Consider the following 27,135-nt stretch of genomic DNA (forward strand, 5'->3'; position numbering starts at 1 on the left):
CTGTGAAATGGAATAATAGTAGTACATACCTCATAAAAGTTGTCAGGAGGATTAAATGAATAATTTGTGTTACCTAATTAGAGTCTGGCATACAGTAAACACTTATTTGTTTGTTGTTGTCAGAGTGCTTGATAAAATGTCTCGGCAGCAGTCATCTTTTTTTTTTTTAAGTTCATTTATTTTCAGAGAGAGACCACAAACAGGGGGAGGGGCAGAGAGAAAGGGAGAGAGAGAGAGAACCCCAGTCAGGTTCCATGCTGTTGGTGCGGAGCCCAACACGGGTTGAACCCACAGACCATGAGATCATGATGTGAGCTGAAACCGAGAGTCAGATGCTTGACCGACCAAGCCCCCCAGGTGCTCCTAGGCAGCAGTCATCTTAATTACTGGTTTTCGTATTGGTCTGACTGAAACAACATGGATGCTTAATTGCCACTATATGATGAGAAAGATCACTCCCAATTTTGGAATTCATATATTTTTAGATATCACAGATTCCAGTCCCCTCATTTCACGGATGAGGAAACAGACCCAGAGAGGTGGGGTAGCTTACTTAGGGTCACACAGAATCAGAGGCAGAGCTAGGATTTGAACCCAGAGTCCCAACTGACTTGGCCAGAGATAATTCATGTGCATTTGCTCTTCTTAACAGGAAAATAAGGTTCATGTCCTGCCACTCTGCTTTCGCTTCCTCAGTTCATTAAAGTTGAGCTTTCATATTTAGTGAATTACTCTAGTACTAAAACTGGTGACATCTCTTTCTTCTAGATTGCCAGCATACTTTGTTGTCCCCACCCCTCTTCCCGAAGAGGATTTGTCACGCTTTCAGGGTCACGGCATACCAGTAAGTACATCTAGAAACCCTAATAGCCGTGGGTTGCTCATCAACCCATTCTGACAAATTATTCTATTTAAAGCTGTTGGCTTTGGTCCTCTGTTCAAAACTGATCCATAAATATCTCAGGGAGTCACTAAAAAAGTTTCTCTCTCAGACTTGAGGCTCCCTAGGACAGAGCTCTAAAGCTTTCACAGATGCAATAGAGTTTTTAGCAGAAACATCTTAGAGATTTAAGAGGATTATGTATCTGTCTAGTGTTGAAAGCCAGCCTGATTTAACACCTGAAATCATTTTGAGGCTGAGCTAGCTGACCACCCTAAGGGAATAAGGTTTAAGATTCTTTTGGGCCCCACTATTAATTTTTGAGTGGGCGTGGCCATGTTTTCTCCCAGAGGCAACATGGAGAACTAACTTATTTTTCACAGAATAGACTGGGATGGGAGCCATATTTAATGTGTCACTGATCAAAGAAAGCAATACTTTGGCAGTTACTCCAGTTTCTAATTGGTGGTGGGAGTTGCCAAGCCTTCAGGGAATTTAGTAAGGAATGAGAATTATAAATAAATGCTGTGCTGTGCACATGGCTTGTTCACCAAAAAGGTCATTCCTATATGGGAGTCGAGATGTTTAATCAGAGGTCACGTGCTCAGAAGCCCATGCAAGCAGGTAGGTAATGAGCTTGGCCCTTTCAGTGAACCAGATACCATCCGCCTGAGTTAAGGGGAGTCTGCTTCTCTGTGCCAGCCAATTTGTGCTGTGTGGGAATATGGGCCTTGTCTTGCCAGATATCTGATTTTTCAGGAGAAGCCAGAGATAGGGATTTTTATGTGAGTTGTGAGTTTTCCCAGTTTCTAAATGTATGCAACTGATTTAGATGTTTAAAAAACTCTGGTCTTTGGGCTAGAGTTGGCTCATGTCCCACCAGTTTGCAACCTTTGATTGAGAGCTGTGGTTTTCACACTTTCTGGTCTTAGTGCTCAGCACTCTAAAACATTATTGAGGATTTCAAGGAGTTTTTGTTTATGTGGATTATATTGTTTCATATTTGCCATATGAAAAACTAAAACAAAACTTACTGCTTATTTTAGCAATAAACTTAACTACATTTTAATGTAAGTGACATATTTTTGTAAAAAATAATAACTATTGTTCAAAACAAACAAAAACATAGGATAACAGTGTTTCACATTCTTAAAAATAGAAGACCACCGAATTCCTCTATCTGCCCCTTTCATTCAGTGTGTTCTAGTATGGTAGCGTTTGGTTGAAGTACATGAAAATCCAGCCTCACACAGATCCATATTTGGGGAAGGGAGGAATATTTATTAGCCTTTTCAGATAACTGAGAATATTGTTCTTTGATGGTACACCAAAAAAAAAAAAAAAAATGATTGGTAGTTTCATAAAGGTTAATTGCAATAAGGAATCTGAAAATATAATGAATTTTTCATTCTCTGCTAAATTAAAACCCATGGGTCTGTCTTGTACTTGTCATAGATCTTAAAGCATGAATGATTTTATGACGTTATACAGTGGTCATTTGGAAAATGTTGGTTCACTGGGCTATACAGATCATCCAAATATTAACTTACTTCCTTATATAATATAAAAATCAGAAGTGCCTGGGAGCTCAGTCAGTTGAATGTCCAACTTTTTTTTTTTAAGTTTATTTATTTATTTTGAGAGAGAGCGCACACAGGGGAGGGGCAGGGAGAGGGGGAGAGAAGGAGAATCCTTGGGATTTTCCCTCTGTCCCTCTCCCCCACTTGTGCTCTATCTCATGCTCTCTCTCCAAAATTTTAAGAAATCACATTCATTAGCATTGTCTTTGTCTTGTCAGAAGTCTGTATATTTTGGGAAGCTGTCCAGCTGGAGTCAGAGGTTAGTTTTACACAATTCTGATTTTTGCTTGAAAGTTCATTTTTTATTTGCAACAATCTGTCAGTTGTTTTCCTTGAAGTGGCAGGGTCACTTCATTTTTTTTTTGAGGATGCATCTGCCAGATTCCAAAGTCTGAACACCCGTTGTTTGACTCGCACTCATTCTGTATGGGTTTTGGTTTTTTGGTTTTTTTCCTCAGTCATTCTTTCAATTCCATGGAAAGAGCAGCTAGTTCGCCTCTCAGCTCAGGCACACACGTGCTCTTTCTTGTGACCAACACCATTTCAGTGCTTACTTCCCACTCCATCGCACGGAATAGAAAGCATATTACTATTAAATTGTCCATAATGGTCAAGATTAATAACATTAATAATTTTTAGTCCTTCATTAAGGACATTCTCAAGTGAAAGAGAATTTTTTTTCCTGTGAGTGTGTGGCAGCGAAGAATACAGTGGTGACCGATGGCATCTGGTGGTGGTGCCTTGGTTGGTGCTAAGACACCAGCACTTTTGCCCACCAGGGCTTTGCCATAGGTGCGAATGTCAACACTGTGAAAAGGACACAGTTACCTCTTAGTATTTATTCTCAGAACACCTGAAAGGGTCTTGGGACCCTGCCCCCCACCCCCCCACCTCCCACCATGCCTCCATCTCAACATTTTAAGAATTGCTGTTGTAGAAGGATGAAAATGAATGTCTTCATTTCTCAGCCTTTCAGAGATGGATCTAGGGAAAGAAGGTGAGCTCTGTGGGAAGAAACAAATATGAATTGTCCGCACCTGTGCAAACAGGCTGCTTTTCCACCTGGCGTTGTATGAAATTTTGATACTGTGTTCTAGCCAGGCCTTCAGGCTGAGGAGTAGGAAGTGTTCTGCTAAGACCTGAGTGGGGAACCAGCAACATAACTTTGATAGAAACAGTAGGAAAGTGTTCTCACTTTTTCAGATCTGACTTCATGATATGTCCTGGAAGTTGTTAGTGGAGTTTGCATGAACGGACAGCAGAAATATTTTGTACGAAATGGAATTTTCACATTTACCCAGGGAACACAGAGCTCTCGGTACACATAACGTAAAATTTGCCATTAATGGCATTTATGTATTCACAATGTTGTACAACCATTACTGCTTTCTAGTTCCAGAACATTTGCGTATCTCCATGCTTTTTTTACCCTGACTTTTCAGCTAGTCTGTTTTTTTCTTGCCTTCACTTATTTTCAGTGAAGACCTACATTGTTTGTAAATTCAGTCACATCCTTGCTCTAATAGCGACTTTGACGTCCTCTACCCTCTGCTGTTCTCCAGCCCCTGAGTATGTTTTCTGGCCGTGGGGCTAGTGAACATTGCTAAAGATGATTCAAACCAAACAGCAGAGTGTTCCTTAATGGGATATGCGAAAGCCATGTTACCTTGCCTCTGTTGGGCCTTTGTTCTGGCTCAGCAGTCTGTTATTTAACCCTTTTGGATCCTGTATCATTCTTCCCTGGGGCTGGTGTAAACCATCTTTGCATTCTTTTTAAGTTTGTAAATTCCATTCTTTTTTTTTTTTTTTTTTTTTTTAAGTTTTATTTACTTTAGTAATCTCTACTCCCAGTGTGGGACTCAAGCTCATGACCCTGAGATCCAGAGTCACAGAGTCACATGCTCTTCCAACTGAGCCTGCCAGGTGCCCCTGTAATTCCATTCTTCTTCTTCTTTTTTTTTAAGTTTATTTATTTTGAGAGAGAGAAAACCCAAGTCCAAGAGGGGCAGAGAGAGAGAGAGAATCCCAAGCAGGCTCCACACTCGGTACAGAGCCTGATGTGGGTCTCAATCCCCTGACCATGAGACCCATGACCCGAGCCACTATCAAGAGTTGGACTGTTCAAACGACTGAGCCACCCAGGCAACCCCCCCCTTTAATTCCAGTCTTAACTTTTGTACTGAGAGACAACATTTCCCCCACTTCTGTGGGATCTTGGACAATCAGCGACAAGACCTCCTCCCTCAGCTTCCTCCTTCACCTCCTGTTGTTTTTTTCTGTGTTCCTGTTTCCTTATCCTGAATCTAACTAAACATCTGCCTGGCTCTTGATCTCATCTGCCTTGTTTTGTCTGGAGCCTGCTTCCATCAGTCTTCCGCCTTCCACGTGGATCTTTCCATGGTTCTGCTCTACCTGAAGGCATGTTCAAGCTTTCCCTAACCTAAAGAAGCCCCTCCTGAAGAGCTAAGTTGTTGTCTTGTTCTCCTTCCGACAAACATATTTCAAGACTCTACTGACCTAGGTTTCTCAGTTGGTTAAGCACCTGACTCTTGATTGGCTCAGATCATGATCTCACAGTTCCGTGGGATTGAGCCCCATGTTGGACTCTGCGCTAGCACGAGGAGCCTTCTTGGGATTCTCTTTCTTATCTGCCCCTCCCCACTCACACTATCTCCATCTCTCTCTCTCAGAATAAATAAATGAACGTTAAAAAATAAAAGACTGTGTACTAACTGCCCCTACTTGTCTCTCTACTTGTTTCTTCTTGCGTGACTTTTACCCCCTACTCTGCTGAAGGACCTTCCCGAAGTCACTATGCCTTGTGTATCGCCACCTCTCTTCCCCATCGCTGCAGGTTTGACCCTAATTATGTTCTCTTTTTTTTGCTTCTAAATTCCTGTCTTGCTTTGGACACACTGTGCTTTCTTGGTCCTCTGACTTCCTTAATAGTTCCTTCTTTCTTACACTGGTGTCCAGTTGTAGATGATCCCCTAAAGCTCTGTCTTTGGCTCTACTAAGAGAGATACCTTAAGATGTACCAAATAATGAATAATCTCCCCCTCTCCCTCTTCAAAGTTAAACAGAATAGGGGCACTTGGGTGGCTTAGTCGGTTGAGTGTCCGATTGTTGATTTTGGCTCAGGTCATGATCCTAAGGTCATGGAATTGAGCCCTACATTGGGTTCCACACACTGAGTGTGGAACCTTCTTAAGATTCTCTCGCTCTCTTGCCTCCTGCACACTCTCGTGCGCACTCTCTCTCTTTCTCCCCTTCCCTCCCTCCCCCTCTGTCCCCTCACTCTCTCCCTCTCTAAAAATAAAAATAATATTTTGTTAAATAATAAAAGTAAACAGGATTAACAAGGAGTGATTCTTGTCTGTTGTCAAGACTTTTATACTAAGAACCCAGACAGAAATCATACATATTACAATAGGAGAAGACATGCTTTTTGTTAAATTCTTATGAGAAGTATGTCTTTGACCAAGAATTTTGCTTGTTTCTGGGTGTATGGGTGGCTCAGCTGGATAAGCATCCAACCCTTGATTTTGGCTCAGGTCATGATCTCATGATTCAAGGGTTCCAGCCCTATGTCGGGCTCTGCATTGACAGTCAGGAGCCTGCTTGGGATTCTGTCTCTTTCTCTGCCCGTCCCCTGCTCTCTCTCTTTCTCAAAATATATAAACTTAAAAAAATTAAAAATTTTGCTTGTTTCCTGTTTATTTTTAAGAACAATATCTAGTGCTTTTGCTTTTATTTTATTATTTATTTTCAGAGTATTAAAAAAATTAAAAATAACTTTTTTAATGTTTATTTTTGAGAGAGAGAGAGAGACAGAGCGTGAGTTGGGGAGAGGCAGAGAGAGAGGGAGACACAGAATCCAAAGCAGCTCCAGGCTCTGAGATGTCAGCACAGAGCCTGACGCGGGGCTCGAACTCACAAGCTGTGAGATCATGACCTGAGCCAAAGTCTGCCGCCCAACCGACTGAGCCACCCAGGCGCCCCTAAAAATTTTTTAAAAAAATATTTGTTTATTTTTGAGAGAGAGACAGACAGACAGATTATGAACAGGTGAGGGGCAGAGAGAGAGGGAGACACAGAATCTGAAACAGGCTCCAGGCTCTGAGCTGTCAGCACAGAGCCCAACACAGGGCTCGAACTCAAGAACTGTGAGATCATGACCTGAGACAAAGTCAGACGCTTAACTGACTGATCCACTCGGGCATCCCTATTTATTTTTTCAAGTAGAGAATAGTTAGGGAATTACCCCAGAAGAGATGAGACAGGTATGGTTGTGCCCCAAAGAGAACATGAATTATGGTTGAATGTCACCAAGAGTTAACCCTTTCTATCCCAAGAGAAGAGATAAAAAAGGATTACGGACCCTTAATTTCTTAGAACCTGTCACCTAGTCGTGGCTAAGAGTGTCTCTCCTTTTATCCAAGTGAGCTGCAGCAACTAGGGGCATGATTGCCTGGGCATTCAAATTACTGCCACCTTTGGCTGAGGGCTAGAAACTGTGGTGGTTTCTGTACGTTGCTCAGTATGACATTGGGAGAAGACAGGAGAGGGCCCTTTGATTTGTCTTAGTGTCCTAACATGTCCACCTCATTAGGAACCTTAAAGAGTCAAAGTACGGCCTGGCCCTGAAAGGGGAGGCATTGCTTTTTGGCATTTCCTAGAGCGGTCCTATGTTCCTCTGCCCTCACTCCCTGGGCGGGCTCGTTATCAGCTGGCTGCCACCTCCCATGTCCGGAGCCCCAATCCTGCCTTCCCCTCCTAAACTCATAACCCTCATCTAATGTGCCTCCTGGATAGCTGCACATGGGCATCCTGTTGGCACTGGACACCTAATACATCCAACACCCATTCCATCATCTTCCCCTGTAACCCCAAGCCAGTTCCTCCTAGCTTTCTAAGTGTGGTGCAGAGTTATCGCCTGGATTGTGTGCTCATCTCGAACCTCACAGCCCAGACTTCTAGCATGTCCAGTGTATGGCTTATACCATTCATTGCAGATGAATAGCAAAAAGGTATCAGTGCTGGATGGCAGAATTATAAAAAGTACCTTCCCCTAGGTTTTATCTTTGAGCTAAGGCTGATGACTTGGTCAGCAGAGCAGTGGCTGTGCTCTAGCCATTCTCAGCCCTTAACCAGGCCTTGATGGGCACAAAGTCCACACAGTGCTCACCTGCCCTAACCAGGCTTGCCCTGTCCTCCGTTCCAGGCTCCACTGGCAGATTACTTTGCCCCAAGATCAGTTCTCATTTCCTTTTGTTCCTGCAAAACAGCAAACAAACTCTCCCACTGTAGCCAGAAAAGGGCCTGAACACCTGAACCTGTCACTTATAGTCATTCATGTGATTTCTTCCTCTTTTGCCTTCCCTTTGTGGTTCCTTGTAATTCTCTTCTCTTATTTACCACGTTCTACATTTTATTATGTTTGTGAATGTATTTCCCTTTTGAGAGTATAAGCTCCTTGGAGTAGACACACTATCCTCGCCCTCTTCACATCCTCTTCACCTCCTCTTCACCTAATGCAGCGCCTTGCATGTACGGGTCTGGTATCCTTTGTTGAGTAGCCAGCTTCCCGTTCTGTCTGGTGTGAACTTTCTCTACTGACAGGAGCTGCCTCCTTCTTGCCATCCAGGTAGAGCACAGCATTTAGACACGCTGCTGCAGCTTTCAATGCAACTTGAAGAAGTTATTTGGTCTCTCCAAGCCTCAGTTCCTTGCTGTTAATGGAATTAGAAATCACCCCTGTCGGGGCACCTGGGTGGCTCAGTTGGTTAAGCGTCGACGCTTGATTTTGACTCAGATCACGATCTCATGGTTCGTGGGTTCAAGCCCCACATCAGGCACTGCATACACAGCGTGGAGCCTGCTTCAGATTCTGTCTCCCTGTCTTTCAAAAATAAACATTAAAAAGAAAAGAAAAGACAACCTCAGTGTTTAAGAGGGGAAAGAAGGAAATCACTGCAGTCTGAGAGTGTGACTGAGAATCACATGAGTTAGTTGACATGAAGTCCCTGGCAGAGCAGGTTCGCCACAGTGACTAGCCTAGTGATGGTGATGCGGTCATCTAGGCTCCCGGCACTCAAGCCCGGTCAGACCATAAGCAGGTCTGAGCGTAACTGTCTAGACCTGGGGGTCTTTTTTGGTTTTGTTTTAAGACTAAATCATTGTTTTTCATTGTAAGTAACTAGTCTTTGGCTTAACAAAGTTGAAAATATTCAGCCATTTCCTACCCAAGTTATAAATTTCCCTGAGTGAATTTAAATGCTCAGCTTACCTTTCTCCCGCTGGATTGTGTATATTATGACTGAAAAACCTTTCTTCCCCTTTGCAGTTATGGTGTTGGTCCTGCCACAATGGATGTGCCCTTTTGAAAATGTCAGCACTGCCCAAAAAAGAACAGGATGATGGCCTTTCACAAATGCAAAAGAGCTTCTTGGATGGGTCAGTATTGTTCTACATTTTGTGACTGGTTAGCTCAAGTTCTTGTTTTCCAAAGAAGCTTCATTCCTGTTTACCTGCTGATAGCTTAGTGCTCAGGAATACCATAGAGAGGGATCATTTTTAATCCCTTTGAAAAGAGGGGCGCCTGGCTGGCTCAGTCGGTAGAGGATGTAACTCTTGGTCTTGGGCTCATGAGTTCGAGCCCCACATTGGGTGTAGAGATTACTAAAAAATAAAAAACTTAAAAATACATAATTTTGAAAGGAGTCAGTATAACATAATCGTTAAGAATGTCAACTGCAGGGGCACCTGGCTAGCTCAGAGGAGCTTGCAACTTTTGATCGTGGGGTAGAGTTCAAGCCCGATGTTGGGTGTAGAGATAACTTAAATAAATAAAACTTAAAAAAAAAAAAAAAAGAATGTCAACTGCATTATTTTTAGAGATGCACACTGAGGTATTTAGGGGGGAGGGCATGATGGCTATGGTATTGACAGTGGTCAAATCCAGGTCATGGCCTATGTCACTGTCCTTTGATACATGTTCCACGTGCTTCCATTTCCACCTCTGATGACTGGGAACAGCGGTCCTGTGGTAGCTAGTTTGTTGGCAAGGATCAAATGGGAGAATACCTACACACACCGATCTTGCCACGTCTAAGTGCTCGGGAAAAATAAGCTGTTTCTAACTCACTTCTGCTCTTTTAATCTCCTGTTACTTTTTGATACCTAGAATCTATAAGACCATCCACAGGCCACCCTATGAAATTGTTAAAACTGAAGACCTGTCAAGCAACTTCCTGTCCCTGCAGGACATCCAGACTGCCTACTCTAAATTCAAACAGCTGTTTCTGATAGGTGAGAAAAATGCAGAACAAAAGCTCTCTGTCAAATAGGGAAAGACATGCCGTGTGGATCAGGTGACAGCTGGTACCTTCTCCCTGGTCTCTGTATGTACCTGAGGCTCATGACCATGAGGGTTGATGTCATAGAGCAGAGGGGCTGGTAGCTGAGGGGCCACTGTCATTGCCACATTCACCGCACGCACCCCCCACCCCCTCCATTTTCTTCCAGGCTTTTACCCCGCTGCCCCTTCTGATGACAGGGAACGCAGGCCCACCCCTCCACTGCTCCTCTTCTCTCCTTCCTCAGCACAGTGTCGCCCAGTGGTGTACACAGGGGCTTCTCTCTTTAAAAGTTGTGGAGCCATGCGACACCTGTATTCGCTGGCTCGCTCACGGTGATTGATAAAGTGGATGATTGGTTTTGTTTTCCTTAGTGGCTTATTGAATGGACCGCCTCCCACCCCCCCCCCCACCCCAAGTGAAAATATCTTTTTTTCTTCTGATTAAGCAGAAATGTACAAAGTAGGAAATGAAATATGCCCATCCTGGCCACCCCCACTTCTCTGCCTGGGCTACCCACTATGAACAGCTTAGGACCTGAATCCTACTTAACCAGCCCAGTTGTTTATTCTCGTTCTTCAGTGAATCTGTATTACCATCTGAGATTTGTCACAGTTTTTCCTAACTTGGACTTTCTAGCCTAGCAAATTCTAATGACTTAGGATTCATTCATTCATTCAGCTGACATTTATTGAGTTTCCATTATATACACCAATTATGGAGGCATTTGAGATAAAGATGAATATGATGCCCAGGTAAACATCAGTGTCCACCTCTAACTAGATTTATAAAAAGCAGGGACCTGGTGGAGAGTGTGATACACTGCCCTAGTTTTTTGGGTTTTTTTTGTTTTTGCAGATCTTAAATTTTGGGTACTCTGCACATTCAGAGAAACTTCTCTAGTAATAAACTGTAGAAATGATCCTTGAAAGTGTAGTCTTCACTGCACTAGTTGGTGCAGGACTGTGATTCTACCATTTTCCGTCTCATCACTCAGGACTTGCAGAGAGGTATCTGCCTTGTCGTTGATTTGAGTTTGCAGCTTGGACCTGTATTAGATGTCCGTGCAGCGCAGGGCTCTCTGTACCAAAGGTGTGGGGGCGGGGTGTGTGGTGTAGGAGTATGCAAGGAAAATGTGCTTGTGTATTTAGGATTCCAGCAGAAGCCAAGTCTCCCCCTTTGGGCTCCCTGGCATCAGGAGGTATCCTGTTGTCTTCCAGTGCTAGAATAGTGTAGCCTGGGTGTTGACTGTTTCTGCCTAAAACATGTTACTCTCCTTGTTGAGTCACAAGGTCAACCATGGCTTTACATAAATATTGTGGGGCACTTTTTATTTGAACAATAAAAATCTAAAAAATCCATTTTTGACTGCCACCCTCTTCCAGAGGCTTACAGTTCAAACACCATTTCAGCTGAAGTCTGGAAGTGTCCTTTCTCGAGAATGGAGATCTGTGCTTGGATGCTGCAGTTCAAGTCCAAGACTGTCTGAACAGCACACTTGAGTAGCACAGATTTTTGGTGGCAGACATGTAAGAGAGCAGTGACCTGACTTCCTTGCTCTTTTTTCTTTTTTCAGATAATAGTACCGAATTTTGGGACACAGATATAAAATGGTTTTCTCTGTTGGAAAGTAGCAGCTGGCTTGACATAATCAGGTATTTTAAAGCCATCATTTTGCTCATGAATTTTATAGTTCTCTAATTCAAAGTAGTAAAACAAATTGACAAACGATGGAACTGTTTTAAATGTTAAACATTTAAATGTGTTAAACATCACAGTTAGATGTTCTTAGATCACATATTCTATTGACAGCTCAGCTGGATTTTACATTTGTTTATTATTTCTGTGCACATTTGATCTGAATTTATCGACATGCTACTTGCTCACAAAGAGATCTCTCTAGACTATATATAGACTAGGCATGGAAAGACTGCAGAACAGGGGGGTGGCAACCCATAAGTCTAACTGAGGCAGCAGTGCTGGCCTCCAAGAAGGGAACAGGAAGAAGGGGGGTGATGCTGACTTTTTACTGAATACCTTTTTGAATTCCGTTTCTCCTGTGTATGTTACCTATTTTAGAATGAGTAATGTCGGTTTTTCATAATTTCATGATTAATTTCAATTAGGCATTTTGGGTTTGGGAATTAGGTTGAGATTCCCAGAGACAGAATTCCTATATTCCCTTCCCTATTTCATAGTTTGAATAGCTCCTCTCTGTTGCTGTTAAAGAGAGGAGAGGGCAAAGGGAGGCACAGAAGAGCAATGATCAGGGTGCGAGAAGAGTCCCACCCCTAGGACACTTGTGAGGCACAGTTGGACAGTGCCTCCAACTGGCACTGCATCTCTCGATTCTGCCAGCGAGGTTTGTGGCAAGGAGCCTCAGCCCCCCAAACACTTGTTAACGCATCCGTTCCGGAGAGCCTGCTGCATGGCCCATAGTTGGAATGTGTAGTTGCCGACAGCGATCAACGTCACCAGGAAAAGCACCCTTCTTCACGGGGGGTGGGCAGAGAAGGTTGAGCATCCCTCACCAAATGAAGCACCGTCCAGGAAGGGCACCCCTGCAGGCAGGGAACAGCATATGTGAAGCCCTTAGTTACAAGCAGAGGAAAGTCAACGCTGAAAATCAGGAATAGTGTGTACAGAGAGAGACAGAGGGATTTCTGGACCTTGTTGGACTGTTTCAGCCACACTGACACATTGGACAGGTGACCTTGAATTAGACCATGTGGGCGTGCAGCACAGTTTCCGACGTGGGCATTTGTGAGTCTTACTAGGACTCTCCGGCCAGACTCAGGCATGGGTTCTCAATAGGAGACTGTAGTTTAGAAATCACCTAGGAAGGTTTTGACATCAATTTTGGGATTCCCTTCTGAAAATTTTCAGTTGCTAATTGGCAGATGAGTGTCTTGCAGTATGTGAATAGGGTAAATGGTAACTTCTTTTCTGGAGGATTTCAAGTGAAAAAACAAATGAGACTGTCTCAGTCTTCAGTTTCCTCTGTCTAAATTTCTCATGGTTTTGATGCCAGCCTCAGAAACTAATGCCCCTTTTTCTTGTCTCTTTCCAATGTAGACGTTGCCTGAAAAAAGCAATAGAGATCACAGAATGTCTAGAAGCACAAAACGTGAACGTTCTTCTTTTAGGTAATACATTTAAAGCACAAAGAGTGGTTTTCGTTCCCCTTCACTCGAGACTCAATTTCTGCATATATAGCTTTATGTAATTGGAATTGTCTTACAAAAGGAGCGAGCTAGTGTAGAAATCCTTCCCATTCTTTTCTACCCTGACCTTGGAATTCTTTGCGTTTGATTTCAGTGTTACAGTTTAAAAATAAATCCTTCATTTAGAACTTGGCATACTTACTTGCAGCCCAAGAAGGAATTGTTTGGTATCTTCACCAAAGCTCACATTTCCTACTGCTTTGGGTTTTGTTTTATATTAACTCCACTTGGTTACAGTTAAAATCTTTTGATAATCCTTTTTATATAAAGAAATCCATGAATGGTTTAATTGTTCTTTTTATATCTTTGTGTTTGACAGACAACCTTGTGCAGTCGCTATAGAAAGTTTGTGGGTCACGATTTCCTTTGCCTCAGTGGGCTTAACTTGCTAAACATGTGGACAGGACATAAGCATTCAGAATGTGTAAAAACAGGTGCAAACCGCTTTTATTTAAAGATTGCTAGAGTTGGTTAGACCTGAGCTAAAATACGATGTTTGCCGTTTAGAATATTTTAAACTTCTCATAGCCCTGCACTTCGGTTCAGTAGATCATCTCATGCTTTCATGCCCTCAAGCTTTTACCATGGCTCTGACGCGCTCCATGACTGCTGAAATTTAGCCTCTGTGGGCAGGCTGCACATGTGTCTGCCTGGGGCTTCTGTACCACCTGATACTGGCTCGCTGACTTGGATTTTACGATATTGACTGAGCACCTACCATGTGCAGAGCTCTATACTTCTGCCTTCTAGAAGTTTACAGCCTAATGAGAGTTGGCCTGAGCATGTTATTGAAAAAGACCTAATCACCAATGGCAGAACAGAGTACTGAGGAACTAAGTGGTACAGAGGAGGACGAATAAAGATCAGAATCTGAGAGGCAGAAGTTCTCAGGCCAGGCTGCAGTAGTCACAGTTGCATAAAACAACATCTGAATCTTTGACTGAGATGTGAGAAGTCACTCGGTCCAGAAGAATGACTGAGTTGCCTCCTCTGAAATCTCATTTTCTGGTCCTTCTTCCTGTTACTCACAGGTTTACTGTTAATACCCGTCAGATGCAAGAAGGATGATTCCCTTAAAATTATAAAATTTATTTCAGGGCGCCTGGGTGGCTCAGTCAGTTAAATGTCCGACTTCCGCTCAGGTCATGATCTCACGGTTCACGAGTTCGAGCCCTGCGTCGGGCTCTGTGCTGACAGCTCAGAGCCTGGAGTCTGCTTCAGATTCTGTGTCTCCCCCTCTTTCTGCCCCTCCCCCACTCATACTCTGTCTCTTTCTCAAAAATAAATAAAACGTTAAGAAAATTAAAAAAAAAAAAAAAAAGAAAGAAACTTGAAATAAGCTGATAACACGCCAAACACAAAACTCTGTTTCTTTTGAATCCGTGTGTTCCCGTAGTTTAGACTTGTCTCCCTGGAGGAGAAAAAGAAGCACAAGCGTAAGCCTAGACCTTAGTGCCTCATGGTTCCAGGGTCAGAATGAAAGAGTTTTAACGGTGGAGACATCCTCCTCCTTAGAATTTGTAAGTTTCTCTAGTTTCACCGATACTAGCACCGCCATCCTCCTGGACATTTTTAAATAGCAGCTTGAGTTGCACTTCTTTCTGCAAAGAGGAAACCACGGGGATGCAGACCCTAACTTTTAGGATCTGAAAACTCTAAGGCAAATGCATGGACAGAAATGTATGCTTTTATTTGCCGGGAGTCATGAATGCTGAACACGCGTATGAATGGTGTTTTCATCACACAGGTTTCGTCCGGTGCACTCTGGGGGTGGGCACGTGGACATAGACCGAGGGGAGTTTCTCTGCCAGGCTAGGCAAGGAGAAGCGGGCACCTCTGTGCTCTCAGAGAAGGAAAGAGCTATGGAGCTGGGAATAAGGGAGTCCAAGCAGAGGGAGTGGAGGAGAGGAGCTCTGAGGGGAGGCTGAGGAGCAGCTGAGCCCTGGAACAGTGAGTCCAGTGATGGAGACTTTGACACGGCAGCTGGAAGAGTTTTGAACTTGGTCTGTGAAGGCCAGCGGGTCGCCACCACGTGTATGGCTCTGCCCTCATTATGCGGCACGCCGGGATGCCGGTACGCTGACAGTGGATTTGACGTGCTGCGTTTTATTCAGTCAGTCAGCAGATCTGTGCTTAGTGCCAGCATATGCCGGAACCTGTACGGGACTGGCTGGAAGCAGTTTGTCTGTCAGTCTGAACACTACCTGTTTTCCCCATGGGCCCTCGCCTTCAGGGAAGTAGACCTTGACTGTCAGTAGCAGGCACACTTTGGTTTTGGGAACCCCACCATTAACTGTGCAAGGGTGAGCACTCTTTGCGGCTTTTTAATACTCCATACTCTCCTGCCTCTTTGCACTGCCGCTGGGCCCCTCCTAGAGGAGAATGCTTCCGACCTCTGCTGCCTCGTTTCCTCTCTGGTGCAAGTGATGATGGACCCCCACTGTAGAACCAGGATTGGTTTCCAGAGCCTTGTCCAAAAGGAGTGGATCATGGGCGGGCACTCTTTCCTGGATCGCTGCAACCATCTACGTCAGAGTGACAAAGAGGAGGTGAGTGTCCTCGTCGGAGAAGCGCCCGGTCTCTAATACCTGTCTTCAGGTGTCGGGCCGGTGCTTGTGAAGTGCATGCTGTTGGGCTTGTTAGGAAGGCCATGTTCAGTTCACTGTTGGATGACTCCAAATGCTTTAAACAGTACTGAAATCCTTCCCAGAGGAAAAGGGTATTAGTAAGTGGTTCAGTGCCTTTTCTTCTAAATTGTGTATTTCATGATGGGAATATGTATTTCATGATGGGAATAACACTGATTTATAAAACTTAAAAATTAATTCAGAGAGACTCCTATAATTTCTGCGAAGTTAGTGCTTGCAAAAAAATGAATATTCCACATAATAACACAAAGTAAATTTTCCCTTGCACATAAGCCTTTTCAAATAAAGCATGAGGTTTATGTTAACGCCGTCCCTCACCAGGACCTTACCGGTGACATAGCGTGCTGTGCACATGACCTCTTCTGCGTCTGGCTGTGTGAATTGTGTTGTAGTTTAGCTGGCCCCCACGTCGTGGTCTAGTCTCAGCTGCAGCTATGCATACTCCTTTGGCCTCATTGTTAATGATTGCTGAAGAGAAAATGAAGACAGGTAAACTTTCCTTAACGAAGTCACCTGCAAAGCTCCGTGTTCTAGGAGCGTGGCTCATGGTTGTTCTTACTGCAGGTAATGAACGTGTCTGTCTGTGATGGGAAGCAGCATGGTGCAGCATGCTGTGGGAATAGAGCCATGGCTCTTGCCCTCAGGGTCTTGACATGTTTCTGGAAGACTGCGGCTTCTCTTGCTAGGCTGTGAGGTTTCTTTCTTTCAGGCCTGGTCTCTGCTCATCTGTGTGCCATCAAGCTGAATGGAAATCACCATTTTCACCCTTGGAATGGACTTTGCCTTTCTGAGGAACTTTGCAAGGTTGATGGGACTCAAATAACATGATGGGCAGAGAGCAGATACTATGTGGGGAAGAGTATGTTTTGGATATCTTGAGAAGATAGGACTGTCAAGGACCATGTCTGGGGAGGGAGAATGAGTCCAAGAGCAGATACAGTCTGATCTGCTTTCACCCATCCTTTGGAGAAGTCATCCAAACTTTCTGACTATATAGTAGGGTTCAGATACTTTCCACTCTGTTTAATGATATACTGAGCAGAAAATGAAGTATGAAATAAAGTTGCTACATCAGCATTTCTTCGCATCTCCACAATGACATATTGATGTTGGGTTTTTTTTTCCTTCTAAATGTGGCCATTTTAAAAGAATTATTTACTTATCTATTTATTTTTGAGAGCGTGAGTGAGCGAGCAGGGAAGGGGCAGAGAGAGTGAATCCCAAACAGGCTCCGTGCTGTCAGTGCAGAGCCTGATGGGGGGATTGATTTCACAAACCGTGAGATCATGGCCTGAGCCAAAATCAAGAGTCAGACGCTTAACTGACTGAGCCATCCGGGCGCCTCTCAACTTCTGTCTCTCTTCTGAGCTCTGTGAGGCCTCGACAGCCTCCATAAGGGAGAGACTGTGACATGGCTTGTCTTACCCACCTGACAGCTTCGCTGATGACTCAGAAGGATAAACACTTTGTGAATGACGAAGCACCCTAGAAAACCATCTCTACCAATAAAGGGCTTGCCTCCGGGAAGCTAGTAAAGGAGGCTATCTGTTAAAAAAAAAAAAAATCTGTACGCTTGTGGAAAAAAAGGTTAGAAACTCACCTTTGCTGCTTCTGCTGTCTTTCCCATCCTCTTTCTCTTCTGCATCCTCCTTGTGGGGGTGAAGAAGGGAATATTGACAAAATTCAATGTGATGGAGTATAGTTTTTTGGTAATACGATTTACTAATGTGAAGAATGGAATTCTTTCAGGAGGTGATAACAATTTCACTTAATTGGGGCTCAGAGTGTTCCCTGTCATCAAAATCAGTTGCAAACACTCATGTGTCAGTGTTTGGTCAGTAATGAGGTTTTACATATTTCGCTCTAAAATGTCTTTCGTACAGATCGGTACTGCCAAATACTGAAATGAGTCTAGTCACAGGCATGTGACTTTATTTATTTATTTATTTATTTATTTATTTATTTATTTTAATATATGAAATTTATTGTCAAATTGGTTTCCATATAACACCCAGTGCTCATCCCAAAAGGTTAGGCATGTGACTTTAATTGAGCATATTCATTGCGTGGAGTGGGATGGAGTCGACTGTGTTTCCCAGGGAATACAGTGCTCAGAAGTGGTTTCCATGGCTGTTGAGATGGCTGCCCCTGAACTCAGGACAGCTGGCCTTGGCCTTGTAGTGCCTGCTCAGTAATGCGTGTCTTGTTTTCACATAGGTTCCTGTGTTCCTGCTTTTCTTAGATTGTGTCTGGCAGCTGGTGCACCAGCACCCCCCAGCATTTGATTTCACGGAGACTTACCTGACTGTGTTGTCAGATAGCCTGTACATACCTATTTTTAGCACCTTCTTCTTCAATTCGCCTCATCAGAAAGATAACGTGGTAAGAGTCCCTCTTAGGAACCTGTGTCTTAAAGAAGCCCTGATTCATGAGTTTATTGCAATAGTTTTGATGATAAAAATATTTATAGAACACTATATACTGGGCCGTTTTGAGCGCTTTTTGGGTATTGGTAATTGTCACAGCATCCTGTGGGGGGTATATTCTTATTCCTGAGGAGTCAAGGCACTGAGAGGATGGGGAACTGGCCCAAGTCCACGTTGGGAGCAAGTGTTGGAGCTGAGGAATTAAGCAGAATTAAAAGCTGTCCTTGATAAAGCTGGTCAGCATTCTCTTCCGTTTGCCTGGTGCCTGGAGTTACTCTGGAGAGAATGGAGGCAAGGCAAAGCAGGGAAGCTTTTACTTTCCATCTTACACTCTTTTAAGTCTCTCCTAGGGCCTTGCTCCTGGGGGTTTTGCTTTCTAACCAAGCTTAGGGCCTCTGACCGGCTTCCTCTCGGCCCCGGGTTTGCTTGAGCTGGGCCTCCAGGAGCAGCGTTAGCCAATTCCTCGGTGAAGCGGAGGCACGGAGCCTGGGCTTCCAGTCCCCCGGCCCCGGTTTCAGATCCCAGCCGGTCACTCACCAGCTTCGTGAGCCTCAGGCAGTTCACTTCAGTTTTCTGAGCCTGTTTCCTAAATATAAAATGTGACATGACCTCACACAGTTGGTGTCAAAGTGCCCGTCAGCGGCTGACATGTGGCCTGCTGGAAAATAAGGTGACCGTCTTCCCTCTCCCTTCCCACCCAAAGTCTTAAATGAACGACCACTGAAGGCCGCAGCCTTTAAAAACGAGGAAGCCGTGAGTGTTTGGTCTCGGGGCAGGAGCGCCCTTTCTGGTGCCCCTCAGCATTGTGTGTTTGCTCTCCTCAGCCCTCCCTGGAAGCCATCATGACCTGTGCTTGTTTTGGCAGGGCAGGGAAAGCCAGGATACACAAAGCAAGCCTTTGAATCTGCTCACCGTGTGGGATTGGTCTGTACAGTTTGAACCCAAAGCCCAGATGTTGCTCAAAAACCCTCTTTATGTGGAAAAGCCAAAACTGGACAAAGGCCAGCGGAAAGGAATGCGTTTCAAAGTAAGATGTCCACGTGTCTAACCCCTTTCATCTGCCCAGGATCCCCGGGTATGGCAGGAAAAAGTGACATATGGATTCTGTAAACAGTCTGAAGAGTCAAGATTTGTGGCAGGCCAACTGTCAGGGCCCATGAGAATCATTTGCTTTCAGCAAATCAGCCTTTGCCCCGATGAGACATGACCATGTGCTGAATGTCACCGGGGATGTTACTGCCAAAACAGTTGTACTGCATGGGATTGTGTGAACCCTCTACCTGAGTGTGGTTAGCAGAGTAAAAGATGCATTGATTGTGGGATTTGCTCGGTCTGTACTGGTTCATGTCTTCAATAGCAAGACCTTTCCTGATGAGGTGTAGCTACAGCTTTTTCTGTTAAGGGCTGTCCAGTCTCCCCACTGTATTGATGTGCAGAAGTAGCCACAGACAGCACGTAAGCAAATAGGCACGGCTGTGTTCCAGGATTTGTAAAAATAGGCAGCAGGCCAGATTTGGCCGTGGGCTGTCATTTGCTGACCTGTGCTGTGAATCACAAGTGTCAAATAATATGGATATCCCTTCAGATATATGTTCTTGATTGTAGTTAATAAAATCCCAAAGTTCCCTAGATGACAAATGATTTCTGTGGCATTTCCTATCTCTTTCTCCTGGCCTGGAATTTCCCCCCACCAGACCCAACGAAGGGGAAAGTGGTAGTGGAATCCCAAGTCATTGTGTGTCTCTGCCTTCTCCACTGCCCTACTTCTGATCCCACCTGCCCTCCAGGGAGCCTGGCCAGTCTGGTGTGGGAGGTGCTCCATTCTAAGAGGCTTGGGGGCCAGGTGAACCAAAGCCCGCACTTGCAGAAGATGCCAGCTGCTGAACAACTTAGAACTGTTGCTTTACTCTTTCAAGGGACCTCAGGGCCGGGGTGGACGTTTCTCCTCCTGGTTTAGTCTCTTTCCTGCCAGCTGGACCAGAACTGCCCTGAGCTCCGGAACAGCTTGGCCAGAGGTCAGTTTTTCCTCGGTGTGCTGTGCCCCCTGGTGGCTGCATGCACACTTGTCACCTGTTCAGGATCCCAGAACTGCCCCGGGCCAGAGGGGCAGGGGACCTCAGAGACAGCCAGGGCCTGATCCCTTATTGTGCATGGGAGGAAAGTGACGTTCCCCTTTGCAAGACTGGATTTCACTTCTGTACTTACGTTCAGTTTTCCTTGTACATACGTCCCTTTTCCTTGTAGTTAGGAGCAGATGGCCTAGGCTCTAGGAGCTGACTGGTGCAGGAGGTTTGAGCCAAAGCTAAAGCAGAGTTGGGGTTGGGGCCACAAGGAACTTTGAAGCTTTTGGGTTAGGACACCACACGTAGGGCTTAGGGCCCCTTGTTGAGTGGGCAGGCGGCCTTGGAGAAGTTCTGTAGAAACTAAGAGGCTGTGGCGGACCAGCATGAAGCACTGCTTGTGAACAGCCACATGAGGCTGCAGGGCCTGCTCCGGTGTGCACTCTCAGCCTCAGCCTTGACCAGGCTTCCCTCCCAGCATGCCCTTCTTGAGCCCTCTGTTCACTTAGGGGTTGAGAGAAAGGGCCCTCGAGACCAGTGGAGCTCTGTTAGAGCGCAGTCTCTGGAGCCAGACTGATTTTTGTAAGACCACCTTTAGCACTTTCTAGCTGGGGTCTTTGTGGACTGCTTAACCTCTGTGCTTTAGTCTCCTCATTTGTGAAACAGGACAATAACAGTGACTGTGGAGATCGGCTAAGTCCATGCACGTAAAGCACTGAGCACAAAACCTGGCAGGCAGTAAACACTCAGTGGCTGTTAGCTTCCGCCTGCAGTCAGCAGTCCCCTGTGTGGACGGACTGGCCTTGATCCTTGGGGAGGAGAGGCCAGGCCGCTCTCCCACCCCCAGCTGGAAGGTCAGAAATCCTGGTCAGCTCTGAGTTGTGGCATTGTGGATGGTTTTGCTTTTTTCTCATATGTTTATTATTATTCTATATTCCATAATAAAGAATGCTCTTTTTCACAAAGAAGAACCACTGGCAGGAGTATGTTAGAGAGTCATAGGGCTAGCCTGCCCAGAAAACTTGTCTGTTCTTATTTCAGACTCACACCTCAGGAGTAAAAGAGCTGGGGAGAAACAGCATCTCCCCACATTGCTGACCTCTCTGTGGGGCTCTGGGGTTCTTTGTAACCTCTTGACATCTTTCCCCACCTTCACGGCCCCTCCCTGGCACTCCTCGGTATCGATCACCTTGCTTTGGCTGCAGGTAGAATTATTCAGGAGGGGGGCGCCTGGGTGGCGCAGTCGGTTAAGCGTCCGACTTCAGCTCAGGTCACGATCTCGCGGTCCGTGAGTTCGAGCCCCGCGTCGGGCTCTGGGCTGATGGCTCAGAGCCTGGAGCCTGTTTCCGACTCTGTGTCTCCCTCTCTCTCTGCCCCTCCCCCGTTCATGCTCTGTCTCTCTCTGTCTCAAAAATAAATAAACGTTAAAAAAAAAAAAAAAAAAAAAAAAAAAGAATTATTCAGGAGGGAAGTAATGTACATGCTCTCACATTTTTTACTCGATGCAGCGCATCAGGCAAGAACATCTGGCCAGTTTAGCCACTTCTCAAATTCCTTTTGCTCCCACCTGTCTCTCTGTCCAAAAGAATCTTTATGACATAGGCTTAAACTCCCACTGGCTGCCTGATAACCTACAAATGCAGTTCATTTGAGTGATAGAATCTTCAGGTAGTTGGCTGCTGCTTCCTCTCAGGTGTTCAGAATTTCATTCTCAAAGAAGAAGCACTTTGTGCTCTTCAAAAACTGAATAGGCCTGACATCCAGACTGCCCTGAATCCACAGCCTGTCTCGACTTAAGCTTGTTCTTCAAAAGTGCCTTAGTGCTCCTGTGCCAGGGGAAGGGGGGTAGACAGCTTCCCTTTCTGTCACTGCGTGCCTGCTTTCACCCATTTGTTTATGAACACGATGTGCATCCAACATTTGCATCATGGAACAAATAAGAACCCCCCCCCCCACTGTGTTACTGCTTTTTAATGGCTTTCCAGTCTCATGGCAGTTCTGATTTCTCATGAACATAACTGCTCTCAGGCTAACCAGAGGTTTTTTTGTGTGTTTTCTCTCAAAGCATCAACGACAACTTTCTTTGCCACTCACCCAATCTAAATCATCTCCCAAAAGAGGATTTTTCAGGGAAGAAACCGATCATTTAATTAAAAACCTTCTGGGCAAGAGAATTAGCAAATTAATTAACTCTTCCGATGAGCTACACGACAACTTTCGAGAGTTCTATGACAGCTGGCACAGCAAACCCACTGACTACCACGGTCTGTTGTTGCCGCACATTGAGGGGCCAGAAATCAAAGTGTGGGCTCAGCGCTACTTGCGTTGGATTCCAGAAGCCCAAATCCTGGGCGGTGGCAGAGCGGCCACCGTGAGCAAACTCTTGGAAATGATGGAGGAAGTAGAGCGCTTACAAGAGAAAATCGACGCGAGACCCCATGGCCAGGGGGCGCTCCTGGCAGAGGCCCCCTTGTTGCTGAGGGGCTCTGCCCGCCTGTCGGCCCTGTTTCCTTTCGCTCTGCTGCAGCGACATCCCTCTAAGCCGGTCTTGCCCACCAGCGGCTGGAAAGCTCTGGGTGATGAAGAAGATCTGGCCAAACGAGAAGACGAGTTTGTGGACCTAGGGGATGTGTGACTCATCCACTCAGTGATGTGAAAGAGGAACGTTGAAGGTTGAGGCAGGAGTCCACCATGTTTGATCTCCGGATTAGCGGCTCATGCTTTACTGCTGTGGGGGTGGGGGGAGTGGGAGGCCTCAGGCATTAGTCCAGGGCTCTGTAGGAGGAAGCCGGGATCTTCAGGAAAAGAGCTGGTTCTCGTGGTTTTTTTTCTTTCTCCTGAAGACTATGCAATTAAAATCATATCTCTAGTATTATTAATTGGAAGGAGTTACTACTTGACCTATAAAAGAACTGTGGCCATTGTGCATGAGTATTATATAGAACCTGCAGTGGCTGGTTTACTACTAGAAAGGGCTTTGGTCAGACACTCTTGGACTCAATGCTTTCTTCAGATCTTTTTTGTGCCAAGATAATTTATCCAGTCATTGGGAATTTATCCAGTCTACCCATCTTAGCTTGGAGAAAGTGCAGCTTTATGTGATGTGTGTATGGCAAATTGAAAGACTCACTTAGAGGTATTAAGATTATGGCATTCCTTTAAGCCATAGTATTTTTCCTTTCTGTGTCCTCTTGCCTGAGAAAAGCTGGGGAAATTCCACCCATAGCACCCATCCTGACATTTCCAACCATCCCCCGTCCTGCATAGACTGTGTCACTTTGTGTGGGGTTGGTGGGCTAGCCAAGCAGCCACACCGCCCTTTTGTGTGCTGACAGCTCCGGGTCTCTCTCTGCCCACTGGGCACCCCTCACTGCCGTCCCTCCATGCTCCCCGCCACGGGGCATGTAGTCCAGAATCTTGCTGCTGAATCTGTTGGTTAAACTGGGGGGATCCCTTTGGTTTGCCTGAAGGAGCTTCCATGCTTCTGGAGCCTCTCAGTGTTTGAAAGTAATGGCTTTGCCTTTTTCTGACAGTGTGCTGAGGCTTGGAACGCTTGTGACCTCCGCAGCAGCCCTCCCAGACATGAGCAGGATCATTTTTGAACGTGGCTTTCATAGGGAAGCAACTGAGCATAAATATGAGAAGCGATGGTTATCATATAGTACCTCAATGATTTAAAAAGCCATAGAAGAAACTTGACTATGCCTGGTGACCTTCTTGAATCTGCTGTCTAAATGGTATATATTTTGTAATGCAGGAAAGTACACTTTGTAAGGACCAGTTTTTTCATTCTCAGTAGAACCCTGTTAAATCCCACAAAAGGAAGGTGGGGGAGGGGGGAACTAATGTTAGAATGTTTCAAATAGAATGTTTGCCTTTGATATACATTTGCTATCCAGGATAGATCCCAATTTGAATGTTACATGTTTAGAAAAACTTCAGTTCTTTAAGGGCAATAAGAAATTTTGAAACTGTTGATAAAGAAGTTTCTCAGTTTGCACTGAATATTGTCTTTCTGTTTGTACAAGAAATTGCTTTGCTCTTCTCCCCTCTTCATGTTGGCACATGAGCCATGTTGGTCTGTTAAAATGACAGAGGTTGAGGAGAGGGCAGGATTCGTGCATTGGGGTCCAAACACATGTCCGGTCTTGGTTGCCTTAAGTCTCACTAGTGAGTTCAGTGTTAGGCTTGCAGTAGGGATTTTGCAAATACACTAGTCTATGAGCTACCTTAACATACGTTCTGTGGGCCTTCTTAAACTAGCACTAACCTCCACTTCTCTGCCCCGTTGCCTCCCAGATACACTATGGAGCTATTTTTGTTACCATATTATAACACGAATATTTATACAGTAGCCTCTTCAATCTTAGAATCTTAGTAATTTTCATTCCAAAAATGCCCGGTGTGATGCTTTACACTCCACAAAGTATGGTTTAAAGGCACAAGGTCATGGCCCTTGTCATAGCAGTTGAATGTGCATTGAAGTATTTTTCTATGATTTTTTAAAAAATTACAATAGAAAAATAAGCTGTTGTAACGTGAGGTCATGACAATTTATGTATTTATATTTGAAATCAGATTTCTATAAACTTGTATTTGTGTACAGAATTCTTAGTGGGTTTATATATTGTGACATTTTTATTCAAGATTGAGATATGGATTATGCTTAACAGTAAAAACTGAAATGAGACCATTTACTTTGTTTAAAATGCTGCACTGTGCAAGTTTGGAAATGTACATTAATTTACTGTATATAATATCCTGAGTTTGTTTATACCTCCAAGTTTTTACACTGAAGATAAATTAGCTTTAATTACATTAAAAACTTTTTTTTTTTTTTTAAGGGAATAAGCTGTTGGGCTATATCTGTATAAATGTGCTTTTTATTTTCTGGATGTATGAAAGTTTATACTTGTATCTCACTGCATCATACCTGATTGCAGAAATTAAAGCACAATTTACAAGCAGTGCTGCGTTCGATGTGGTTGATATAACATGGAACAATTACTTTCACTCAGTGTGTGTTGGGTTGAGTTGGTTGATTGGTTGGTAGTGGTGGGAAACAATGACCAAATAAATATTTAAAATTTTAGGAGCACATGGCTGGTTCAGTCAGTAGAGCATGTGACTCTTGATCTTGGAGCCGTGAGTTTGAGCCCCACGTTTGGTATAGAGTTTACTAAAACAAAAAAAGTAAAATTTCAGGTGGTGATGATATGATATGAAGAAAAAATACAATAAGGCAAGAGCCCTGCACGGCAAATAAAGGAAAAGGGTTTTTGCAAACATGTGAAATTAAATATTGCTGCCGCTTTGCTTTTGCGGGGATTTATGAGACATCTGTTTTATTGCTGAAAGAGATCTGAGTTCATTCAGTTAAACCATGAATAAGAAGAAGCTTTGTTTTGCCTTCCAGAGAGGAGAAATGAGATAGTGTGTGATGGTAGGATTTTTTCTAATTTGTTCAGTTTAACACTTACTAGATTGAGACCTATCACTTGTCTTTGTTGGGAGAATTCCATTTCCTTGACCTTTCCTGCCTGTAGCCCTCTCCCTTTTGGGGATCAGAGAAGATGTCCCCCTCCTCTGCTCACCTACTCCTATTATGTTTAGCCAGGCCTGTCTCTTTGTTACCAAGCCAGCTCTGAGACATCCCTGGAACTTAGTAAGCCCCCATTGCTGCCACATTCTTTTCATGGTTCTTCCGTAACAAATTCCCAAGTAGTAGTTATGACCCTATAGGTGAGTGGATTCTAGTCCTGTTTCCCACATTTCTTTAACAGCTCTTGAACTTTTGGTGGACTTGGCAATTTCTCTCCTGATTTTGCTTGTTCCTTGATTTCCAGGTGAGGGCATTGGGGGGGGTTTGGGAGGAACAGGTAAAGAGTGGGGCATATCCCATCTAACATGAAACAGCATTGGGTGGGGCTCCTGTTGAGAACAGACTCCTGGCTCCTGTGCTGGGCGGGGACCTGGGGGCAGAGGGAGCCTGTTTTCAAAACCCTTCCTATGGTTGCAGTCAAAGTTGCTCAACAGAGGTCAAGTTTCCTCAGCTGTGCGTGCTTTGCTCAGGCCCCACTGGGGCTCCAGAGCATTTATGAAGCTGGCCCTGGTACAGGACAAATTGGGGCTGGGACAGGAACCTCCCCCTCAACAGCCCATTGCAGGGTTGGTCTGTAGTGACCATGGCCTTCCACATAGGCCATTCCCACAGCCTCCCCAACACAACATACTGCCCTTAAGAATAGGATGGAGGGGCGCCTGGGTAGGCTCCCGACTTCAGCTCAGGTCATGATCTCACGGCTTGTGGGTTTGAGCCCCACATCGGGCTCTGTGCTGACAGCTCAGAGCCTGGAGCCTGCTTGGGACTCTGTGTGTCCCTCTCTCTGCCCCTCCCCAGTTCGTGCTCTGTCTCTCTCTCTCTCTCTCTCTCTCAAAAATAAATAGACATTAAAAAAAATTTTTTTAAAGAATATTAGGATGGAGGTGGGTGAGGGAAGACCTGTTTGTGCTATGGATTCCAATGTAAGGAGGGATGTGTATGTTGATAACCAGCCATGGGTAATATTTTAAATATCATTTATAGATTGAAGAGGAAAACAGTTTGTTGGAGTGATGCTTTTGTGTCTTTAAAAACACAGACATCTCAGCCTATTTTGTGGTTCAGGCCCAGGTTCTTTTTTTTTCTTTTGAATCCTATTACATCGTCTGCCTGTAGCAATTAAGGGATATGAAGTGTATAATCATATGGAAATACACACAGTAAGCTTTTTTGGCCTTCTGTTAAGAAAAACTTTCCGGTTTTGCTAGCTGGTCCAGTTTTTGTAAAGCAATGAACTTTTTTTAAATTTAGATTTGAGTATTGCTTTTATAAAAGGCTGTGTGTCTTGCTTTCCCCACCCCCTCCCAAATCTAGCATGGAGGGCTTTGCAAATTACCATTTCCCTGAGGTTTGGGGC

The 27,135-nt window shown here is 44.6% G+C and overlaps 1 protein-coding gene and 1 pseudogene across 4 annotated transcripts in view; one reads left to right on the top strand and one right to left on the bottom strand.

Annotated features, from left to right (window-relative positions):
• The window catches only part of MTMR12 (myotubularin related protein 12), a 65,934-nt gene extending 40,791 nt beyond the window's left edge, over nucleotides 1-25,143 (top strand). For 3 of the 4 annotated variants that reach the window (XM_045441244.1, XM_045441253.1, XM_045441262.1), the window contains 10 exons: nucleotides 769-844; nucleotides 8,807-8,916; nucleotides 9,647-9,771; nucleotides 11,395-11,473; nucleotides 12,894-12,964; nucleotides 15,419-15,591; nucleotides 17,908-18,072; nucleotides 18,982-19,143; nucleotides 20,033-20,131; nucleotides 22,242-25,143. In XM_045441244.1, coding sequence (XP_045297200.1) covers nucleotides 769-844; nucleotides 8,807-8,916; nucleotides 9,647-9,771; nucleotides 11,395-11,473; nucleotides 12,894-12,964; nucleotides 15,419-15,591; nucleotides 17,908-18,072; nucleotides 18,982-19,143; nucleotides 20,033-20,131; nucleotides 22,242-22,811 — 1,630 coding nt within the window. In that variant the 3' untranslated portion in view covers nucleotides 22,812-25,143. The remainder of the gene's footprint in view (nucleotides 1-768; nucleotides 845-8,806; nucleotides 8,917-9,646; nucleotides 9,772-11,394; nucleotides 11,474-12,893; nucleotides 12,965-15,418; nucleotides 15,592-17,907; nucleotides 18,073-18,981; nucleotides 19,144-20,032; nucleotides 20,132-22,241) is intronic. The other variant, XM_045441265.1, reaches the window with a different exon arrangement.
• Nucleotides 10,677-10,759, bottom strand: LOC123582391 (annotated as a pseudogene).
• Nucleotides 25,144-27,135: the final 1,992 nt, after the last annotated feature.

This window comes from Leopardus geoffroyi, chromosome A1 (assembly GCF_018350155.1).
Source record: "Leopardus geoffroyi isolate Oge1 chromosome A1, O.geoffroyi_Oge1_pat1.0, whole genome shotgun sequence".
NCBI classification, from domain to species: Eukaryota; Metazoa; Chordata; class Mammalia; order Carnivora; family Felidae; genus Leopardus; species Leopardus geoffroyi.